This window comes from Osmerus eperlanus, chromosome 4 (genome assembly GCF_963692335.1).
Source record: "Osmerus eperlanus chromosome 4, fOsmEpe2.1, whole genome shotgun sequence".
Classification (NCBI taxonomy): domain Eukaryota; kingdom Metazoa; phylum Chordata; class Actinopteri; order Osmeriformes; family Osmeridae; genus Osmerus; species Osmerus eperlanus.
This window is the reverse complement of record NC_085021.1, coordinates 11,411,909-11,433,847: the sequence shown is the minus strand read 5'-3', so window position 1 is coordinate 11,433,847 and position 21,939 is coordinate 11,411,909. Positions and strand designations below refer to the sequence as shown.

Genomic DNA, 21,939 nt, shown 5'->3' with positions numbered 1-21,939 from the left:
CATCAACCCTGACAGGGAACTGAAAAAAACGATACAAAACCTTGAATACAACAGATTTAAGGCACGTGACAGCTTCGTTTTAATGTAGCAAAATAAAAAACAATCTGAGTCATAGACATTCCTTTCTACTGATTAGGCAGTCAGCTTAATGTCAACATTAAGATGACTACTCTGTAAAAAATCCTAAAAGAGAATGCTTATTTTCTGTACAATTAGTTTCAATGGTAACACTGAGTCCATCAGACATAAAACAGGACACTGGCAGGTACCATACTTCAAAGCAGAGTTCTAGAATACTGTTCACAGCACATTCTGAAACATTTGAATTTTTCATGGCAAACTTAGTGATCCAGTGACTACTAGACTTTTAATACAGCTGAAAGGGTTTAAGATCTGTACTTAGATTACTGCAGCAATGTCATATTTTCACAAGTCAATTTTGTTCCATACAAAGTCACACTCTGGTTTTGTAGCCTTCACAATCTCTTCCTCATCCTCATCCGTGGCAAAAAGCTCATCCTCAAAGTAGCTTCCTCCAAGACCATACTCCTGCGTGTGAACAGACACTTCATTTTGTTGCAGGTGTGGTGAGCCCTCCACAAAATCTGCAAATCTGTGCATCACAATAAAGATAAACATATTTAGCAGTTTGTGCTACAAATCCATACTGTCATTATTCATTTGGAATTTTCTATGAAAGGGCATGGTAAATGAACTTGGCTTAGCATGCTTAAAAAAAACATCAAAAGTTGACACTGATGCATGACAAACATCCAAGGGTATCGGAATCCACTCTAACCTCTTTGGGGACTGAAGCCTGGACACAGTCTTCCAGGTGTTGAACTCTGGGCTGGTACAATACTTCCTAAGCTCTTCCAGGGCTTGGTGGGTCTCCACCTCCCCCTGTTTCTGGTACTCCTCTTCAGTCAACAGACGACGTGGCTCTGGTTTCCAGCGAAAAGATGGCTTGACTTTACTGCAAAATACAACAACTACATTTATATACATAACACTTTTCAATGTGTCAAACTATAACTGACAGTTCTGTAATCACCTACCGCCAAGTAGCAAGGGCTAGGTAAACCGGGTACTCCAGATTCTTGGCACAAAAGGCTGCTAGGATGATGGCTAAGGCCACTTGCTGAACTTGTATCCCAGCATAGATCAGCAGCATGCCAAATAACTGCAGTGTCCAGGACAGGATATTGATACTCCTCTGCTCCACAAGGGGACCATGGCGGTAGCACACAGCAAAACTAATAAATCCCACTACTGCTGAATAGCCTAGAGCACATAAATACAAATAGACAAGACAGTATTTTTAGATGTGTATATGAAGCAACTGATTTTAAACGATGACAACAACAAAAAATATTTTGGGGTATAAACAGAGAAAAATACATATGTATTCTTTTGAGGTGTGTGTGTTCAGTGGTAGCATGTATAAGCAAAACACACCAAAAGCCAGGTGCCAGTGTTCTTTGAGGATAAGCTGAAGATTTCGGAATACAAGCTGGATGATGTAAACGGAGAAGGACCAGCCACAAACTATCATCACATAAAATGGGCTTTTCTGAAAAAGGGCAATAGATGGGTAAACATCATACATTTTGCTGTGTAGGCTAGATGCGTAAACTAATACAGTATAACCTGCTGTACTACCTTGGGCAGAAAACGTGCTGTTATGAAGATTAGGATGATGAGGGACGCAATCATGCCTGTGCTCATGCCAGCAGAGTAATAGAACACTTGGCTCCTGTTCAACAGAGAGGAAAGAAGAACAGAGAATGTACCCAGTCTTCAAAGGATAATCCGGTCTACCGCATTTGAATTTCAACATTGTATCTATTACCTGCTAAGAGAGTCTGCAAAGATGAACAGCAGCACCCCAGCCAAAAACACCAGAAACAAATTGATATCAAATTCTAGAGAAAAGACAAAGACCACAACACTTATCCACATGAAAACTATAAGCAACGCTGCATTATTGTGGATCAATTGTTGCCCAAGGACACAGTCTGACCCTTCTCTTTACTTACTGCGGATTTGCTTTACTGTGTATAAAGCTTTATGGTCAACAGGGGCAATCTTAAAACAAGTTTTTTTGCTAAATAGATTAATTCTGATGGTGGTTTCATTGGACTGCTCCCGCAATACGTGCTGAATTATGCCCCAAAAACTGAATCTGTCCAGTTCCTGCAGCTTCTCCTCGTCCTCTGCAATGGTCACCTTCAGCTCTTTTGAGCTCCATACTCTGATCTGTCATAACCATAAATAATAAAACATTTACAATTTGGACTGTGCTGCACATCCTGATTAGTAGTTAATCTGTAAATGATAATCAGTGGTATGAAAGTATGCATATATAATCCGTGTTTATCAACAACAAATATTTATAACCTAACCAGCTATACCTTTTACCTGAATTGTAATCCAAGACTCTTTCCACCCGGGAACTCGTGGATTTTTGTAACAGAACTGATTTGACCCACTGTTGTCATATTGATGGCCATCTTCTATGTTTAGAATTTGTAGCTTTGAATCTGACAAACAACAACAGTGAACACTTTGGGTCACTAATGTTCTTAAGTCATAAAATGTTCTCAGCTACCCCCAGAAAGCAGACAAACAGGAAACTTGCCAGTCAGCTGATGACACAAAAACAAAAACTTAAACTTAAAGCAACGTCGAGGCCACCGCTAGCCTACTGACTGTTACAGTAGGTTAGCTAGCTAGCTCAGATGGTCGCTCAGTTCTGGCTTTAGCTCTAGCTATATTGTACACAATTTTAGATATATGAGCCTAGATTTTTTTAATTGACCCTACCTGAGGCTTGCTTTGAACATTGAAAGAAACATACAAACATGATTAAAAAAAACATTATGTCTATGCTCAGAAAAATAAATCCTCCTCGCCATTTCATGTGTCCCGCCATGATAAGAGTTGGAGACGACCCCCCTTTCCTATTTTCTCAACCGGTTTTGTGACCAATCACACAAGAGGTCATGACGCGGCTTCTTTCAAGATTGCAACCATCATTGAGGGGTGCAATACCGCCACCTACTGTTCAGGAGTGTAATGTCCGTGACTAACACTATGCAAAGTAAAAAAAAAAACGAATCATAAAACAAACAAAACACCTAGGTTACCCTCCATCTCACCGCAGTTTCCCGAACAAATTAGACAAAATGTCCCAGCACCTGTACTTAAAATATCACTCAAAGACGCCCTTCATCTCTACCTCAGAATCCGGGGGAGGGTGATCTTGAGAGGGAGGAACTAGACGATTGCATGTATTTCCCTCAAATTTCCCTATTTCAGTAGACTACCAGTCAACACATCGGCACACTGTTTTTATACAAGCTATTCGATAAAGGTAAGCGATGGCGTACCTCAATTAAGTCTGTTTGTTATTCCTTTTATAGGCTAATGAATTTCATTGTCAAACTTAGAATATAGACATAAGTTAGATACAGTCATTTAGAGCATTTGTTTTTCGAATAGGGAAGCTAGACTATCTTTACTTTGTTGTGTTTTCAATATCGTAGAACAAATGTAAATATTTCAAATGTAACAACAAATCGTATTAAATTGCAACACATTCTGTTCTGGTCTTGAACTTCCTCTGGCTGTTTAGCGCCGTCAGATGTCGCATTTAACTCAACTGTAGCCTATCCGACAAACATGAATTGAAGGGGCCACAATAATCCAATTTTCTCATTGTTTCTTTACGACATTTCAGTACGCTGCAGTAGTAATAGGCTTTTCCTTGTAACATTCTGTGTAAGAGTAAGAAATTGAGCCTTGTCCTCGGGATAGGGATTCACAACACAGACAGGAAAATAAATGGCACTAAAGATTGTAAAATCAAACTATTTAAAAGTAGGCCTACGTCATGTTATAGAAATAATAATTAGGGGAAACCTTCTGTATTGTAAAATCCAACTATTTAAAAGTACGTCATGTTATAGAAATAAGAATTAGGGGACACCTTCTGTATCTTGTAGATGTACAGTGAACATTGACATGAACATTATGGCCTTGATGTCTGTGTTGATCTAGGGACCTGATTATCACTAACCATGGCTGTAGAAGGGGCAATGAAGTGTGTCAAATTTTTACTTTTTCTATTCAATTTCATCTTTTGGGTGAGTATCACACTTTTATATCCTGAATGAATTCATAAAACTTGTTTTTTACATTTGTATTGTGCAATAATCCGGCATGTCACACTCTTGTTTCCACATATGTGGTCCTTCAGTCACACACTCACACACATACAGTTCCCTCAGTCACACACACACACACACACAAACAGTTCCCTCCCCCACACATCCTTTAACTTCTTCATCATACGGGGTTTTATTGTTCACTCCTTGAAAACCTAATGTTAACATTTATGACTTTTAAATTCATTGTAACTATGTTAACACCTGAGGAGTGCTAAAGTGAAAATAAGTATACTGTATATGGTATGAGTGAGATTAGGGGTAGAAAAGAGACTAATAGTGGAATCTTAATCTTGTGACCAGGGTGTTATAACAGTATCATGTGACTTGCCCAGATTCATTTTTTTTCTGATCTCCACTTGCTGATACTATGACTTTACGCAGATTTAGATTTGTTACCACTAAGCATTGCTCTCCACCATTTAACACAGCAGGTGAAGATACTTGTTTTTAAGTTTTATAATGTGAAAGTAAAACATTCTTAACAGTATTGACATATTTTTCTGTATGCCAGTTTGTATTTCATATGCTACTATGCCACATTGTGGTATCCTTGTAACTGTGTGTTTTCCTGATGCTCCACCTTCCCTTACATGAAATCCCTGTCAAATATTTACATTGGTGTTGCCTACAGTAAAAGGCAATGACTGCTGTGTTTTACCTTGGTAAACCTAGGACAACAATTATCTCTAACAATGTGATCTACCTGACAAATACACTTCATGCGTAACCATTGCAGGAACCAGTAGCTCACTGCAGGAAGCGATTTTGTTTTTAGTGTATGTTTCTTCAGTGGGTGCTCTTGACGTGAGTTCTATCTAATCAAAAGGTTAAAAAGTGGCAGGACCAGTTTGATTTGAAATCTGATGTTCCTGGAGTATCATACAATCATTGTTTGTACAGATAAGCCTAGACACAGTCGTCCTGCTGCTCTATTTGTTGGGGGCCAAGCAGAAAAGCTTTGGAGCTAGGAAGTGTATGACAGCCCCTAGAACTGTATGGTAAAAAGTTTAGAAATTTGGCACACCAATTGGGGACAGTCCCGGATTCTTTTCCCCAAGTTTCATGTCTGTGCCTTGAGCACTCTAGAGCTGGGGTTGCCAAAATAAAGAACCAGAATGTATTGGACCAAATTGCAACACAGATTTCGGACGCTCTTTTCAGTGCCACTTGAATGCCTGAGTTGTTGATTGAAATATTTGCACTCTAGTGCTCTGAAATTGACATTACCAGCAACAGAAGCATCACCGCACATGCCATTGCTAGTTAACATGACACTTGCTCCGATGGCAGCAGGTAGCCTACCATTACCTAGTAGCAACCTTAAACATAGTTCAAATAAAAGTTCTAAAGTGTGGCTGTTTTGCACTCTAAACTTAAGGATTCCACTTCTGGGACGTGCAACAAATGCTTGAAAACAATTGTTTGTGAAGGGGGAACAAGGATTGGATTCTCATTATGTCATTTCCTCCATGTTGGATTTTCTACCATATTGAATTTAATTCACAGACCACAAGATTTGATCCTCACCAAAATTGGCACAGATAATCATCAGATCAAGCTTCACAAACGTTATCAGCATTTTTTACTTTGAAAAACCATTAACCCATTATAACAGCAAACAACCCGAACAGGATATGAGGTCATAGCTCACACCAAATATTTGGTCAACTGACATAAAACTTCCAGTGCTCACAGCCATACTTTAAACATGATCACATCAAGTTTCCAAGGTGACTGCTCTGCTGTACTGTTTGTCCCCCTCAAGCAGTCTGAAGATATATTTGGGAAATATATTAAAGGGTAGATATATTAGTGAGATTAAATTAATTAAACGAATCCCCATGTAGATGATATGACAATGTACTGTAAAATGTTACATAGCCAATCGACATTGCACTTGTGCTTAATATACAAAACACATTTAATCCATTCTTATTTTGTTTTTAAGTAAGTTTGTTAAAACCTTAATTTAGCATGTTTGTTAAGTTGTGTCCTACTTTTTAGATGGGTTCTATGTTTGAGTTATGAGAAGAGAACACCAAAGCCAAATATGTTCAAAGTATTTACTGTTCCAAAGTTGTGACCAGTTCATCATGCATACACAATTGCTTTCACACGGTTTTGTCTGATATAAATAAACTTTTAAACATATGCAATGGATTTTAACAATGTAAAACATTTGTATGAATTCTATAAACCTTTCTTTATGTCTGTAATTGTCTCTGTAGTTGTGCGGCTTAGCCCTGATAACACTGGGAATTCTAGTTCAAGTGGCTATGCATAATAGCCCAGTGATACAGAACGCATCGGCCTCATCTGTCCCACTTGTTGTCATTGGAATTGGAGTTGTTATCTTCTTCATTGCCTTCTTTGGCTGCTGTGGAGCCTGGAAGGAGAGCAACTGCATGCTCACCATGGTAATTCATACAATGTTTTCTGTTCATAGATGAGATTTACCATGTACAACAATCATAACTATTCACAGTAACTATTCATCGTAACGTAACAGGCTGCAAAACAATTTGGCTTTCCAAAAAACAACACATTTGACATCCTTTTCATTCTTCTCCCCTAAGTTCTCAGTCCTAGTCGGCCTGATTATTTTAACTGAGATTGGTGCAGCTATTGCTGGATATGTCTTTAGAGCCAAAGTAAGTATTCTTTTTGATTAATTAATGGTTCTATTACATTTAATTCATTTCACCTGGTCACCATATGCTTTCCTCTCTCTAGCTGGCAGTTATTGTCAAGGACGGTTTGACTGAATCAATCATAAAGTACAACAACGGCACAAAAGAATTCCGTGAGACTGTTGACAAACTGCAGGAGAGTGTGAGTAGAAATACTGGTTATGATATGACACCATTCCAAACTTATGGTCTTGTGACTTCAGGATATTTGAGATGTCATGTTACACAGTTACTTACAAGTTGTCCTAATGTAGAATGCACTGTTAGTCTTTCTCGCTTCTTTGCCTGTTTTGGTAACTCCTTCACATATCATTATATCCTGTTGGTGTGTTGTGCTTGTTATATTTACTGTGTCTTGTCTCCCAATGTTGACATTGTCTAGCAATATCCTGCTTTACTGGTAGGTGTGTCTATACACACCTACCAGTTTTATTCTTCCTACTTTTCAGCATGTCTACAGCTCACTCATGTCATGTAGATCTTATTAGTATTGTACCTTCATTCTGTTGTTTTATCCAGTTGCATTGCTGTGGCGTGAACTCCTCTGCTGATTGGATCAGATACAGGCCTGATGAAAACTCTGTGCCGGACTCCTGCTGTATCAACGTCACAGTAAACTGTGGGAGAGGGACCATGCATAATCCAGCCACAGTCAACCAGAAGGTGAGGTTTTATTGGTTTTCCTCAGAGAAAAAGTACTGCAAAGCAGTGGAGGAATAACTTTGTGATGTTGTTGTCTATAGGGATGTCAGACTGCAGTGGAAGCAGTGCTGAAAAAGAACATCCTCTGGGTCGTAGTTGCAGCACTGGTGATTGCTTTTTTGCAGGTAAGTCAAACGTGCACATTTAAACTCGTCATTAGATGATGTGTCTATACTGTAGGTGGTTGTAATGCAAACCATGAGACACACAAGCATGTACACCACCACCAGGAGACACCCAAACATGTACACCACCACCATGAGACACCCAAACATGTACACCACCAATAGGAGACACCCAAACATGTACACCACCACCAGGAGACTTGTCAGCTGCTAACCGTTGTGGTTGTGTGTTCCAGGTAACAGGCATCATATTCGCCTGCATGTTGATGAGGGGCATTCGAAGTGGTTATGAAGTCATGTGATACTCAACAGACTCAACTTCACGGGATGGTGTTCCTTTTGTCAAATGGAATACACTTACAAGTTTTTCTCAAATGCTTGAGCACATTTTTCCAAACATAATTCACTTCTTTTTTTTTTTCAATCACACTCAGAACAAAAAAAATACATGACACAAAATCAACTACCTTAATCAAAACAAATCTAATGACAAGGTTTTTTCCATCAGTCATAACACATTCTTATCTGCCCTCTGTATATACTAATACAAATAAAAAGCCGTTTACTGGATGTTTTCCCTCACAGTCTACCTTGCATGCATGAATGAGTACTGATTGCTGGTTTAATTATGCAAAATGTTTTGCTCACAGAAGAGGGTCGCAGTTATGGGTTTTGCATCATTTGAGACTAACCATTTTTGTTTGACATGCTTAGATTTTGTAGTGTGAGTGAAAGCAATGTGAAAATGAACACTTGTGCTTGAGATCAGATGGACCCCCGAAAAATACTTAGCAATTGAGAAAAACTGTAAATTCATGAAGCTGGTTTTGTAATCTACATTTATTGCTTTCTTCCTCTTACTATAAACATAAATGTGGTCCTGTTACACCACGAATATCCCAATAAATGTTATGTTTTTTCAACTGTAATTTAAAATTTAAATCTATGCACTCATTTGTGAGTTAAATCTTTGGAACTTAGGATTTACTTAGATACTTTATTTTTTATTAAAAAGGTTTTCAATTACATTCCAAGTTTGTCTTTTTACATCAAGATGTAAAAATTCTCATTAAAAAGAAGCTCCTGCCAAATATGATTTAAATGAAACCAGAAGGCCACTGATTCAGTTTACTCAACCACACCAGCACATATCCATCTTAGGTTTTTTGTGTAAACAATAACCTGGGGCAAAAAACATGAAATATCTGATAGCAAATATCCAACAAATGTATACTGACAATCGATTATTTTTCAAACACTGCAGTTATTTGGGGAAGGCAGCGATAAAGACACTCCCTATTTCAGATATGCAGTAGTTACAAAAGGTTGGTAAAACAAAATATTTTTTCTCTAAGTATCACTCATTGTCTAACCAAGAGCAGAGCAACCTTAAAGTTTACAATGTGACTGTCCAAGTGCTAACAAAGCCACGTATAATTAACAATTAGGATTGTGATCTGGAGAATTGGAAGGCCACATCAGTATGAGAATGTCAAAAGCTGAAGGAAATTCATAGGAATGCAAAAAATAATAATTTCACAACTATAAAAAACAGCAAGACTAGCTGTGTTCGGAGTGATACATGTGACCTAAATGCACTTTGGAATGTGTCCTGACAAATCTTTCTGACTCATGTGACACACTGAACTAACAGGACACATGTATTGTTGGCATTGACTGTTTTGACAACACTACCTGTTCTCAATCTTTGAATCCCAATTGTATCCCAGACTGAAATGATGCCTGGTCTGGAATATTGCAACTGTTGCCCATAACATTTGTCACAATCACCATTTGTTCTATATAAAGCATTCAAGTTTAGCCTTCTGAATATGAGAGGTGCCTGTTGCTTAACTGGAGTGATGCCTCCTTTGTATACAGCCGAGGTTGACACCCCTTGTTGCCCAATCAAGCATGTGTGAAATCGCTCATCAGTTTACTTCCAATCAGTGGTGGTTGTGCTTTGGGTAGTTAGCGGAGAGCAAAACCATGCTGTGCAAAAGCAGCGAGATCTCAGATTCTGCAAAATCAGAGTTAAGAAAGAAGCATTAGGATAGAATTACATAAAAACAGCCTGATCCTCCATTATTGAACTGACAGTACATATCCAGCAAAGTATTCTGTATGAACAAAGTAAAAATAACAGCTATAAAAATTAAGTACCTTTTAGACGAGTGGATAGCTGAAGCCAGTTTGACAACCATTCACGGCGCTGGTTTAGGCTCAGTATGTCTGAATTGAGTCCTCTTGTGTAGCAAGCCTAGGAGGGAAGGAAGTGGTTAATGTAATGTCTTAAATTAGCACTTGGACAGTCACATTGTAAACTTTATACATTTGCGTGTGTAATCATACATTTGAAATATGACTCATATTTCAAATGTATGATTACACACGCAAATGTATAGACAGAGTTTAGGTGTATGGGGCGTGTGGACCTGTGTGTGGTTATGAGAAACAGATGTCATTAGATAATGTGTGGTTAAAAAATTAGTAATGCTCACCTGTCTCAGTTCAGAGTCACTCAGCTGGTGGAGGCCTAGTTTACTGAGAGCACGGTCAAGCTGCAGCAGCTCCAAGGTGTGGCTTCTCAGACGATGACCAATCAGAAAAGAGGGGAGGCGATGAGTCAGGAAAAGCACGGGGCTGAGATGTCTCTGATTGGACATGAAGACAGAGGGCATTGTCAAAGACGGCACAGTGAGGTTTTTAGTTTGTATACCCAAGACTAGTGTAAGATTAAATGTACTTGGGTTTTAGGAACTTTGTGTTTAAATAGAACAAGGAACAAGTCTGCTTACTGACCATATGATCTGCACTCAGTCTATTAATATCCAGTGGGGGTCCAGAAAACAAGCCTCGTAATGCAAGGATTTCAGACCCATTGGGGTGTACTCCCCTTTGCACCTAAATGAATATTTAAAAAATTAAATCTAGATGACATGTTGTAAACTACAGTTGGAATATCATAAGAAACTAGAACACAAGGATCACTTTAGAGATTTTGCCATACATTTGGAACATTTGGATATACCTGCACTCCCTCACCCACCTTGGAACAGAGGTCTTGAAGGTTTCTTTGGAGGTGTCCATCTTTGGTATTGGAACCTGCCATTTTAAGTCTCTGTAGCACAGCCCCATAGTGCTGGGCCCTGTGTGAGTGGTACACTACCTGGAAGTCTGCCTGCTGGTGGGGTGTCCAGAACTGGGGGATCAGGAGCTGACGAGGGAAAATGTACCTGGTAGTGAACAAGATGGGAGGAAAGCAGAAAAGGGAAAGACAAATGGAGCAATGGGAGAAATGTGCAAGGCAGGAAGGGTATATAGGAGGTGAAAGGGTATTCAAATTGTTTTCATTAGGGCCATAAGCATTTTTTTATGTTGATGTTTCTACTTACAACTCCCACTGACTTGAGACAGATCTGTAAGCTGAATATAGATCAAAAAGGAATACTGATAAGATGACAAAGGAGGCTTTATATACAACTCACATAAGTACAAAAACCAGGTAGTTGGCAAAGGGAGGAATAGAGATCATCACCAGCGGAATCCCTTTGATTAAGTCTCTGCGAAACTGACGAAACGCAAATGTAGAAGTTAGCATACACCTAGGGAGAACTTGAGTCTTACAAAACGTATTCTCTTTCAGTGTAACTTCATTCTTCAACCAACCTTCCTAAGTTTCTCCATATCCCGATAGGGCAGGTCCTGGACTTGGATATTTTGAGTAATCATCCTCATTTTGATCATTTTCACCTCATTAGCATCTTGGAAAAGAAGCTGGAAACCTAAACAGTAGCAAAACAAGCGTATACTTAAAAACTGTAAAAGCACATTTGCAGATGTCAGTTCTTGTCACCCTGTTGATACCATGTAAACATACCAGTGAGAGAATATAAGTCAGAAACTAGCCGAGGTCTATATGAAGTTCGAGCAACTTTGTACAAGGGGGGCTAAACAGTGATTCATCTTACCTTTCTTAAAGGTGTGATAGAGCACGTAGAATCGGGGGAAACGCCTTTTAAGGAAGCCTTCATACTTTTCATTAACCGACTGAAGCCTGGTCGTAACTTCTCGTCCAATTCCTTGCCTAGCTTTGGATAATGAGTATTCTCTGTAGAGAGACAGCCTGTAAAACAGAATTGAGAACAGAGGGCTAAACATTTCAAATATACAGACAAAAATCATTGATTCCAAATAAATAAACCATTGATACAATGTTTACTTGCACACAATATTCCGGGGTTTGCCATTATTCCGTAAGGGGCAATAGTCCTACTCATAGGTTTGGCTGATGAAAATGTACCATTAACATTTACATGCAGCCGTAGTTCAACTAGAAGCAAATCGTGACCAAAATTAAAATGCATTTCCAGAAATGCTTTTTCGTTCATTTTGCATTTCTGGAAATGCATTTTCGTTCATTTTGCATTTCTGGAAATGCATTTTCGTTCATTTTGCATTTCTGGAAATGCATTTTCATTTTCAAATTTGAGTCCAATAATGCAGCCACATTCTTAAAATGAAAAAGCATTTCTGGAAATGCATTTTAATTTTCAAATTTTACATTTCAAATTGAATTTTGGTATCTATTTGCTGGGGTTTTGAAAATTAAATCTCAAATGTCTATTTCTTTTTCATTTTAAATAAGTGAAAGATTGAGCACTCTTGAAGAAGAAAATTTAAATGCAAATAGGATTGATTACTAATTTTATTTATGAGTCAAATAATGCAGCCACATTCTTAAAATGAAAAAGCATTTCTGGAAATACATTTTCATTTTGGTCACGATTTGCTTCCATAAACTAGTAACTAGTTGTTTGATTACAACGCGAGCTGACCGCAAGGTCGCAAACTGCGGGGATAAACCCAGTGCCCAATGAAACGCTTATTCCGAATGCATGTCAAATAATTCTCCTAAAAACAGAATAATATCGGCATATCCCACATGTCTAAATCGGAAAATTCTACCTTCGAGAAATGCTACATACAAGGCCTAATTCAGAATATCCAACTGTTTACATGACCCGTACTGTAGTAGGAATATTCGGAATAATTTGGGAATATTAGTGTGCATTTAGGTTGAACGTAATACGATAACTACTAAAGTTCACTAAAGTTGGGTTTAAAGTTGTTAATAATGCTAATGCATAAAGGAGGCTTAGAGCTAGAAACACAGCACCCGCTAGAATGATTTTTGGCTATACAGTGCTAGTCGCAAGCTCGTACTGCACTGTCACCGGCTAGACCAAGAACGAACTTGTATGTGACCACCACACCATAAATGGCACTAATGGGCATATACTATATACTTAAGTTACAAGAGGTAGGCTACTGCCACGGTCATGTATACAACGTCAATATATAGCTACATGACATATTCCAAGTTTTCCAACGAGAAGCTAGCGAGATATCTGATGCTGGCCTGCTACAGCTACATGTATTGCTAACTTGACAACAACAGACCTGAGCAGTAGCTACCTAAAAGATACTTTCCCACAATGACAACCTAACGTTAAACAAGATTGACGAGGAAAAAAATACGTAATAGCTACCGTGGTTTAGAAGTGGCTCTGAGGGAAGAATATGTCCTGGAATTGACCACATTTGTTCCGAAACCATGCAGTATTAGTGCCCTAGACAGACCACCGTATCCTGTACAGAGCAGCACCATGTTTTGAAAGCAGCTGTAGTATTCTGCAAACCTCAGCCTGGCTCTTCTTTGCTTCTCAGTGATGAAGGGCTATTTTCTAGCTTTGCACAACTTCAGCCCTGCCCCTATGAGCCTGTTTAGAACTGTCTTCGCACGTTTAGGTGATCACCTAATCAGTACCTCATTCAGTAGAACATTACGGTGTTGGAATTCAACAGACTCTCGAATGGAATTGCTGCCATAGTAAATGTGGAAATTGTATTTTAAGAAAAATGTGCAAGGGTCTCAGTGTTTTCCAGAGCTCTTATGTGCCTTTTGTATGTTCCTTTTAGCGTAGACATCAGTTCAGACAAGTTCAAGCTGTCATCATTAGTTGGGTTGGGGAACAGGGTTTTGCGGTTGGCCATGACCATGACTGGCTTCACACTCCAGCACAGTAGGTGGCGGTGTAAATGCGCAGCTAACAGTTGAATGCCATCTGCAAATCAAAACCGGAAGAAGAGAAAGCGACGCCTTATAAGAATTGCCAAGTTGTTGAACTTTTTGCTTATTTCGAGCATCGGTAATTTTAGTATATATAAATAAGTCTGGGGTTTTCCTCAGTTCACCATTAGCATATTGTCACGCCTGAAATGCAACTTAATTATCTAGCGTCAAGTATTGAATATTAGCATCCGTTTATGAGTCCAGTCAGCTAGTTAATCTACGAAGTGGGTGCCACGTGCTAAACCTAATGTATTTTAAAAACGCGAGTTATAAACTTATTAGTCATATATAAAAATGTAGAGCTATACAGTCCAAAGCATGCTCTGCTCTGGATACGGATGATGACTATTTCAGAGTTCCATTCAAATCCATTCTATTCCAAAGTTTGAATAGTGCGCCAGTAATGCATGATCATCACTAGGATAATTTGTGTTGAATACTGAGTTTAGTTTTTCTCTCCTAATAATATTCCACTTCAATTGAAACATATGCCTTCATGTCATTAGGTGATTTCCTTGGAAACAAAACCCTCAAGTAAAATGACAACCATCAGGTTTGGCTCAACTTGCAGCCCTACTAAGACCTCAGCTGCAGAAACTGTTCCACGTTGGGAAGAACAGGCTGGTAAATTGCTATAACAAAAATACCCCTGTAGTTTTTTTGATGCAACGTTGGCAGATGTTTTGGTTACCCCATTTTTCTCACCATTGTCCATAGATGCAACAGATCCATGTGACCCAAACAAGCTTCTTCAGTGTCCATACGACAAGAATCATCAGATCCGTGCTTGCCGCTTTCCCTACCATCTGATTAAGTGCAGCAAGGTTAGTTGTTAAATGGGTATTCCCAGCATTTATTACAAGGTGTACAAGTGGCTTACAAGTAATTAAAATCTGTTTCTTTGCCATAGAACCACCCAAAACTGGCCAGTGAATTGAAAACTTGTCCTTTTAATGCCCGTCACCTTATGCCCAAGCATGAGTTGTCACATCATATTGTTAACTGTGTGGACAGAAGATCTGTTAACACAGAAGACTGTAAGGATTGTCCGTTTTGTTTGTTAATTTAAATATTCTTATATTCACTAATGTTGAGGATGTTGTTATCCTTGCGATTGACCTTGTGGCATGGTTTTCAGTGGGCAATGAGGTGCAAAATAAATGGCAGGTCCCTGTCAGCACCTGGACAAACCCAAACACTGATGAAGATTGGGATGAAGGTCAGTATTATTGAAAGGGTTTGTTTCTTGATATCATACAGTTAATTTTGTGTTGTTAGTAGGAAGGATATGTTTCTATAAGTACTGAATCCAGGGTAGCTACATACTCCCACCTTACTGGGATTTTCACACAATTACATAGACCCAGTAGCTGTTTGTTGCTTGTTTTTCAGAAGCCGATGACGTCACACAAACCCCTTTTGTATGGGGTGTGTCTACAACATTTATCAGGTCAGACAATGGGTTTTAAGAATATCAACCTGAAATTAAAATGATTGATGATCATTGATGATGATTTCTCCTTCTTGAGTCTTATAATCTTGTGATCTTTTGCAGGCCTGAGCCAGGCATACACTGCCTAAAACCTGGACTACGGTCCCCAAAAGTTCTCCCATGGAAGATCTAATTTACTGTCATTTACAGAATTTGCATGCTTTTTGGTTTGCTTGAAGTTGTTTCTCCTCAGGTTGTTGTTTTTATCTACCTGCATAATTGTTATTTTTGCAATGTGTTCTTATTGCAACTTGTGTGCACTTACTGTCGATTGAATCAATGCAAACTATTTCTAATACACTTTGGCATTACTTTCATTATTGTCTGCTCTACAAATCTCTGAAGTCGATGTTGGCGGACCCAATCAGAAAAGCGAATAGGAAAAATATATTCTATTCCTATTCCTCACACAAGACGTGTGTTGTCTGTATGTCCTTGTGGTAGAACAGATTGTCTGATGAGTGCATGGGTGAAGAGGGGAATTCTTCACACAACACACATTGATCAGGGTGTTTACATATCCAAAAAGAACAGCCTTGTGGAGATTATGACTTGCCTTTCTTCAACACAGACTGATGGGAGTGTGTTTTGTGGATTCATGGACTGATAAATGTGGAGTGTATACAAATTAAAGAGCGAAGTGTAGACATGTTGAACCAATAGGTTTGTTTTTATTATGTCTGTCTTTTATTATACACTGTAAAGACAGTCATATTTCTTTAAAACAAACCAGGGCACTAATGACTCATGATGGCTGAGAGCTAGGGGCTCTAGATGCCTCAAGGCAAAGTCACTGTTGAGGGCAGTGGGGTAGGAAGATTCATTCAGATTAGGGCCACTACCTTCCATGACATTTAACCATACCCTTCTGACCATCTGCTTTGTCAACCTTATATGTGTTTACGATAAAAAAGGGAATGTACAGATTTTTCATAGTCCTAAAATGTTATTTTATGCTTTCTGACTTGATAAGGAGATTGCATCCAAGGAAAAATATCCCCTAAATCAGTCAGAGAAGGAACCCACAAAACGCTATCTGAACTAGGTGCATTATAAATGAGTTAGTGGTAAGGTTCTCTGGCTGTGCTGAATAGATTCTGCAATCACTACCTCTTAACCCTCGTGCTGCCTTCGGGTCACATGACCCAAAGGTTCATAACGAACCATCATTGTGTTTACCCAATTTTACCCAATACAAAACCAAATAAAAATACTTTTCTTTTAACCTTCGCAATGTGGGGGGTCTGAGACAGCCCGACGGTTAAAAGAAAATGCTTCACTTTGTTTTTGTATGCGGTAAAGTTGTCGCAATACGACGGTGGGTCACAATGACTGATGGGTCAGAACGACCCGAGGAGAACACAAGGGTTAACAGAATGTGGGTGTGTTATAAATGAAGTGAACTTTGCATCTCATGTCCACCGGATGGCAGTGTAAATCAAGTATCTGAATGGAGAGATATTAACACAGAGGATATTTCGTTATTTGTTGAAGCCCATGAACTAATTTGTCTAAAGTAGTAGAAATCACATAAGGTACAGTCTTTACATACACCTATCACTAATGTACATGTGAAGTCAACTGACAGTGGGATTTGATACAAAACTAGCCTTTATCTGTCAGGTGAACTGACCTCAAGTATAATAGTAGCTGTGGTTTTACTAGTGATGTGATGAATACCCACAGCATAAGTTGATGTTACCAGGGGGGATATATGTTGCAGTGCAAGAATAAGGGGTTGTTTGTCATTTGTGTATTTGTGTTACTCATTACAAAATGTGTTACAATTTTCAGGCACTGGTTTATGTCTTCATGTGTCCACGTTTTGATCCCTGAGACCATCTACATGCCTAGTCTGACTGGGAGGTTGCCAGAAAGTTCCAGGCATGGATCTAAGGCACAGTAACTACTAAATACTAAATAAATGGAGTAGCCTGTACACGTCCTTTTGAAGACCGCATATTGATTATTTTTCACAGGATAAAAACGGTACCTGATTTGTTCCACAAACAATGCTCAAATGTTTTCCGAAGGATGATTGAAGGACTTGGAAAAGCTTGTCATTCCATTGTTCACATACCTGCTGTAATCTGAGTTGACTGTGTGACTTTATCCAGTTACTTTGGCTGGACAAGACTGGGTTAGGTTTTATTTGGCTATAAGGTCACCCTCTTCATCAGGCTATCATAGCGGTCTGTGAGTTTCATAATATGCATATCTATCAAACTTTAGATTTTACTGGGGCACAGCAGATTCATACTGGGGCACATGCCCCAGTAAAAAGGGTCTAACGACGCCCCTGGTTCAGTTCTTACGGTAGATGATATACTGTACAATTGAGAAGATATTAAGAAGTATTTGCTGATACCTTGAACACTAATCTATTGTTTAGTTTGTCCAACATTGACAGCAACAAGGACATACGATTGGAGTGCTGTTGTAATACAACATCGATTAAAAACAGATTTTTACGTGAGATGCATGGATGTCTTGATAGTTTCTTCTGACAGCTTGAGTTAGAACTTCATTATTTATATTTTGAGAGCTATTGTTTGTCGTTTTCCATCCTACCTTTTTTCTAAATCACTTAAGATATATACATCACAGTGTCACAGTCTTCTGATCTCTTTCTCTCAGAAAGACAAAGTGTCCAGAAATATTTTGTCAACTATGGAGGGAGGAGGGACCAGGTCCTGCAGTTTTAAGTAGAAGATGCGCTGCAGGCCTTGTGTGCACAGTGTCCGCAGTTCTGGAAGCTTCCCTAGGAGCTTGGACAGGTAGTCTGAGGCACAACTGGAGATGTGATCTTTCAAGCAGGTGATGAGCTGGTTCTGGAAGTCTTCTACACGCTTTGGTTCCTTTAGACCATGGCGATCTGTTAAAGTAAATGAGAATAGGAGGTGCATATAGGTGTGCAAGTTTGGAGAAGAAAGACACATGTGCTCTGAGATATTGTGAGTTGCAGCCTTATGTGGGCAGCTGGGGTCTAGCATGAAGATTGATTGCAGATATTCACACCATGCAGTGAGGCCCCACTGGTTTGAGGTTTGATGTGCCCATTAAGAGAGTTAGACAGGTGAGTGTAGGTAAATAGGAATCTGTCTATGGTTAAATGTCATACAGTCCCAGTGATGTGTGGTTGAGTTCTCACCGGTGATTAGGACCAAAGTTATGAGACATGAGAAGGATGGTATGTCCAATCTCATACGATGCAGGCTTTGTGAGAAGTCCATGATGGAATTGAGCCAGTCACCAAAACTTCTCACACACTGCATCCTGTGAAGCACCACACCATTGCAGAAGATCAACTTGTCAGTTTCAGAGTTGGACCTGCGAGAAGTAGAGGTGAATTGGTTAGCACTATTTAGGTTATTAGCAATCAACTCTGGTTTGTGTATGCTAATATGCACAAAGATGCAACAGTGTCCATCACACATATGGTATGGGCTCTTGTGTATATACCAGTCACACTCATAGACCACCCTACACCATGTCAAATTGTTATTTTCACCTGTATGCAATGTGCAGGATGAACAGTTCAATAAAGGCAGATTCCAACAACAGTTCCTGGTCCTCCTGACCAAAGGCCGAGAATCCAGGAACAGTCAATGCCCAATTACTAATTTCTTCCATGGACTCTGTAAGCAAGTCATAGAACTGTTTGATGTCACTAGCGTCTTCTTTATCTAACAGGTTAACCACAGTTTCCTGGTACTGAATATGACAGACAAAGAAAGAAAGAAAGTGAGCTCTGTTAGTACAAGCAAATGTCCTGAATTTATTGTGTACATCTTTAGTACCTACAGTGTACTAAAATACGTTGTGGTACATAGGAGTACTCTCACCTTAGAGTAATCCAGTTTTCCAACACCTGGGTTTGAGTCAATATGTGCCCTCACAAGGGAAGCAATCAAGCTAACTGGAGAAGCAGAGGGTGTCAGACCCTGGACTATTTTCAGCTTTGAAGGGAGGCGACCTCTTCTGCCTTTTAAGCTATCTGTTCTCACAACTAATGTAAAGAGAAAGATGAAGGAATTAAATTAAGGGAGTTGCTTTGATATTCCTTCTGACCTAGAGAACCTGAAGGATACAGGGACTGACCTTCTTTCACCATTCCTACACCAAGGCACTTTTGGAAACGACAAAACTGACATCGGTTTCGCCGACGCTTGTCTATCAGACAGTCTTTGTTGGCAAGGCAAATATATTTAGAATTTTTCTGAACAGTGCGCTGCAAAACACGAAATAAACATATTATAATATAATATAGGTTGGATTTATTGTCTCCCTTGTCATTAACACACCAACGTCATATAGAGATAACTGGATGTGAGAAATAAGATTAAGCTATTAACCTTGAAAAACCCTTTGGGCGGCTGTGGCTCAGGGGGTAGAGAGGGTTGTCTGTTAATCGCAAGGTTGGCGGTTCGATCCCCGACTCCTCCTAGGTCATGTGCCGAAGTATCCTTGAGCAAGACTCTGAACCCCAAGTTGCTCCCGATTGGCAGGCCGGCGCCTTGCATGGTAGCTCGCTGCCGTCGGTATGTGTGAGTGAGAGTATGAATGGGTGAATGAGAGGCAAACATTGTAAAGTGCTTTGAGTGCCGTTAAGGTAGAAAAGCGCTATATTAATGCAGTCCATTTACTTTGCATCCCTCACAAGTGCGAACCCCATAGTGCTGGCAGGAGGCATTGTCTCCACACACAGCACAGCAGCCTTCATTCCTATTGGGGCTTCTAGCTTTGGGGGAAATGCTGACCTCTATAGTGGCAGGGCCATCAAAAATGTCTGACTCCAGAGCTAGAGGGGAGAAGGGCAGGAGTGAAGAGTGCTGCTGGGCCAGAGTGAAGGATTCTTGATCAGCTAACTGGGACGGGCCCAGAAGAGATAAATCCTCTGCGGATGCTGAGCTGAAGTTGAAGAATGAGGATGGCTAAGGCAATTCAGTCTTATCGGCCACCCAGTACCCAGAGCTGGGAGAGCAAGGCCCAAAGGCGGAATCCCAAGATGACACAGGCTGAGTCTGGAAGGCTGGGGTGGTAGGAGACAGAACCGATACAGAGCTGCCAAAATAGTCTGAGCCTACAGAGGACAGGGTCTCATCAAGATAGCTCATCTGGAATGCTCTGCTTGGTTAGCAGCCCAAAACTTGGAAGTCGTCCAGCTTAAAGTTTGAGTCCTCACCAGTATTTGTTCCAGCGTTAGTAGGGGCAGAGGGGACCTGACATGCGTAAACATCAAACTCGTCCGTGTAGGTGCCAACCAGGGAACCAATGCTTGGGAGAGATGTGGCAGAGAGCGGGTCTTGTTTGCAGCTCACCTCCATATCCAACCTTGAAGTAAAGTCCAGACTCTGGAACTCTGAGTTTTGATTCTCATGTAGCAGAGGATGGACACAAATCATTTCTGTTGAGTTAAGATGAGTTAAGAGTTAAGAATGTTGGAGAGAAATAGAAATGCATGCTAAGACATACAGTTCATCACTATTTGCTTGTCTTGTAAGGTTAGCCCCATCTTTACTCACAGAAAGCCTAGAAATCGGTTTCTTGGAATGCCTTGGATGCAGCATTTTATGTTTCAGAACTACCTGGAACCTGGTTACCCAACCACTAGCTACATGTCTAGAAAGTAGGAAGGCTTTCAAAGGATGGCTACATGCCATCTGATATTACTCAAAGGTTAGTGGGTGCAAATAAAAGGCTAGACCCCTACTGATAATGTTACAAGTCTCAAGTAAAAAAAAAAAGATATAAACAATTCTGAGCGATGTAAAGGGGAAAAGACAACAAAATGCTGGTTCACTCCTCCTTGTCTGACTTGACGAATTTAATTGGTATTTAGTTGAAACGTTTTATTTGATTAAATACCCCAAAAATGTCTGACTTACGCTTTCTGAAAAGCCTTAGGGAGTTCTAAGCCTTGAGCCTTTAGGACATTGTATTGACCACCCTCACTACCCATCCACAAATAACAACCGTTGCCTGTTAATAATTCAATTAAAACTGATACAAACTTGTACACTATGCATGAGTGCTTTCCTCCCTGGATTGCGATTATCAAATGCTCTCAAAAAGTTATGTAGTTTTGCATATACACAGGTATGGCCATTTGATATTGTATAGTCATGAACAGTTGATGGATAGTTGAAAATCTGTAAAGCTTACCTGTTTTATTCTACTACAGCAAATTAATTAGTGTCTGTATTCCAATGAGTCTGTCATTATCCCCAGTCTCTTGTCTTTTATCAGAAATTGTACGTCCCCTGTGTTGAAGTCTTGTGAATTAAATTTATACGAGTACATTTATTGTGTGTCTCGTCATAGGCACGCCCAGTTCTGTTATCCACACTGTGGCAGAGCCGGAGATATTTACAGACTATGGCCAATCGGGTCGTGTAGACGCAGCTCAAAAATATTTCTCTCGTGGTGACGCACTAGAGGGATTCCACTGACGCAAAATAAAAGAAAAAACTCCAACCTACCATGCTCTCATTGTCACAGAAACAACACAAGGGGTGGTTGAACTGAATGAAAAACGTAACTTTGTAGGATATCCAGTCAA

At 39.7% G+C, this 21,939-nt stretch overlaps 5 protein-coding genes across 7 annotated transcripts; 2 read left to right on the top strand and 3 right to left on the bottom strand.

The window, feature by feature from the left end:
* Positions 1–55: 55 nt before the first annotated feature.
* nemp1 (nuclear envelope integral membrane protein 1) lies at positions 56–3,065 on the bottom strand. The gene is made up of 9 exons (XM_062458978.1): positions 2,827–3,065; positions 2,422–2,543; positions 2,040–2,259; positions 1,853–1,925; positions 1,663–1,756; positions 1,459–1,573; positions 1,059–1,284; positions 800–976; positions 56–613 (listed from the first exon to the last, which is right to left on the bottom strand). Exons 1-9 carry the CDS (start codon positions 2,933–2,935, stop codon positions 427–429), a joined length of 1,323 nt encoding a protein of 440 aa, XP_062314962.1. The 5' UTR covers positions 2,936–3,065; the 3' UTR covers positions 56–426.
* Positions 3,066–3,241: 176 nt separating this feature from the next.
* cd63 (CD63 molecule) lies at positions 3,242–8,685 on the top strand. Of its 2 annotated transcripts, XR_009929957.1 has the most exons (9): positions 3,242–3,376; positions 4,063–4,148; positions 6,461–6,649; positions 6,809–6,883; positions 6,966–7,064; positions 7,442–7,585; positions 7,666–7,749; positions 7,986–8,105; positions 8,137–8,685. XR_009929957.1 is itself a non-coding variant. In XM_062458981.1 (8 exons), the coding sequence occupies exons 2-8, from the start codon at positions 4,083–4,085 to the stop codon at positions 8,049–8,051; spliced, it is 723 nt and encodes a 240-aa protein (XP_062314965.1). In that variant the 5' UTR covers positions 3,243–3,376; positions 4,063–4,082; the 3' UTR covers positions 8,052–8,685. The 2 variants fall into 2 exon arrangements, 1 of the variants encoding a protein (XP_062314965.1); XM_062458981.1 differs by having other exon boundaries at positions 3,243–3,376; positions 7,986–8,685.
* Positions 8,686–8,812: 127 nt separating this feature from the next.
* Positions 8,813–13,783, bottom strand: letmd1 (LETM1 domain containing 1). Of its 2 annotated transcripts, none has more exons than XM_062458980.1 (9): positions 13,302–13,783; positions 11,721–11,875; positions 11,415–11,534; positions 11,238–11,320; positions 10,799–10,966; positions 10,552–10,653; positions 10,251–10,403; positions 9,913–10,009; positions 8,813–9,769 (listed from the first exon to the last, which is right to left on the bottom strand). In XM_062458980.1, the coding sequence occupies exons 1-9, from the start codon at positions 13,418–13,420 to the stop codon at positions 9,696–9,698; spliced, it is 1,071 nt and encodes a 356-aa protein (XP_062314964.1). In that variant the 5' UTR covers positions 13,421–13,783; the 3' UTR covers positions 8,813–9,695. The 2 variants fall into 2 exon arrangements, with proteins under 2 accessions (XP_062314964.1, XP_062314963.1); XM_062458979.1 differs by having other exon boundaries at positions 10,799–10,985; positions 11,419–11,534.
* A 59-nt stretch (positions 13,784–13,842) lies between these two features.
* Positions 13,843–16,028, top strand: zgc:56699 (uncharacterized protein LOC405758 homolog). The gene is made up of 7 exons (XM_062458977.1): positions 13,843–13,961; positions 14,392–14,509; positions 14,603–14,709; positions 14,796–14,922; positions 15,024–15,104; positions 15,278–15,335; positions 15,441–16,028. Exons 2-7 carry the CDS (start codon positions 14,425–14,427, stop codon positions 15,508–15,510), a joined length of 528 nt encoding a protein of 175 aa, XP_062314961.1. The 5' UTR covers positions 13,843–13,961; positions 14,392–14,424; the 3' UTR covers positions 15,511–16,028.
* A 167-nt stretch (positions 16,029–16,195) lies between these two features.
* On the bottom strand, positions 16,196–21,675 carry nr4a1 (nuclear receptor subfamily 4, group A, member 1). Its single transcript, XM_062458975.1, has 7 exons — positions 21,543–21,675; positions 19,733–20,784; positions 19,479–19,608; positions 19,223–19,386; positions 18,889–19,091; positions 18,529–18,707; positions 16,196–18,252 (listed from the first exon to the last, which is right to left on the bottom strand). Exons 2-7 carry the CDS (start codon positions 19,961–19,963, stop codon positions 18,011–18,013), a joined length of 1,149 nt encoding a protein of 382 aa, XP_062314959.1. The 5' UTR covers positions 19,964–20,784; positions 21,543–21,675; the 3' UTR covers positions 16,196–18,010.
* Between the last annotated feature and the right edge of the window lie 264 nt (positions 21,676–21,939).

Coding starts and splice junctions, on each gene's coding strand:
- letmd1 (XM_062458979.1), bottom strand. CDS start 13,420: ATGGTGCTGCTCTGTACAGGATACGGTGGTCTGTCTAGGGCACTAATA. Junction 10,654..10,798: donor TTCAAGACCTCTGTTCCAAG/GTGGGTGAGGGA, acceptor ATATTCATTTAG/GTGCAAAGGGGAGTACACCC. Junction 10,010..10,250: donor GTGACTCTGAACTGAGACAG/GTGAGCATTACT, acceptor CTTCCCTCCTAG/GCTTGCTACACAAGAGGACT.
- nemp1 (XM_062458978.1), bottom strand. CDS start 2,935: ATGGCGGGACACATGAAATGGCGAGGAGGATTTATTTTTCTGAGCATA. Junction 1,926..2,039: donor CACAGTAAAGCAAATCCGCA/GTAAGTAAAGAG, acceptor TCTTTTCTCTAG/AATTTGATATCAATTTGTTT. Junction 1,757..1,852: donor TTTGCAGACTCTCTTAGCAG/GTAATAGATACA, acceptor TCTGTTGAACAG/GAGCCAAGTGTTCTATTACT.
- nr4a1 (XM_062458975.1), bottom strand. CDS start 19,963: ATGTTTGCCTCTCATTCACCCATTCATACTCTCACTCACACATACCGA. Junction 19,092..19,222: donor GAAAACTGGATTACTCTAAG/GTGAGAGTACTC, acceptor TGTCATATTCAG/TACCAGGAAACTGTGGTTAA. Junction 18,253..18,528: donor AACTTTGGTCCTAATCACCG/GTGAGAACTCAA, acceptor TTACTTTAACAG/ATCGCCATGGTCTAAAGGAA.
- cd63 (XM_062458981.1), top strand. CDS start 4,083: ATGGCTGTAGAAGGGGCAATGAAGTGTGTCAAATTTTTACTTTTTCTA. Junction 4,149..6,460: donor TATTCAATTTCATCTTTTGG/GTGAGTATCACA, acceptor TTGTCTCTGTAG/TTGTGCGGCTTAGCCCTGAT. Junction 7,750..7,985: donor TGGTGATTGCTTTTTTGCAG/GTAAGTCAAACG, acceptor TGTGTGTTCCAG/GTAACAGGCATCATATTCGC.
- zgc:56699 (XM_062458977.1), top strand. CDS start 14,425: ATGACAACCATCAGGTTTGGCTCAACTTGCAGCCCTACTAAGACCTCA. Junction 14,510..14,602: donor ACGTTGGGAAGAACAGGCTG/GTAAATTGCTAT, acceptor CATTGTCCATAG/ATGCAACAGATCCATGTGAC. Junction 15,336..15,440: donor GTGTCTACAACATTTATCAG/GTCAGACAATGG, acceptor GATCTTTTGCAG/GCCTGAGCCAGGCATACACT.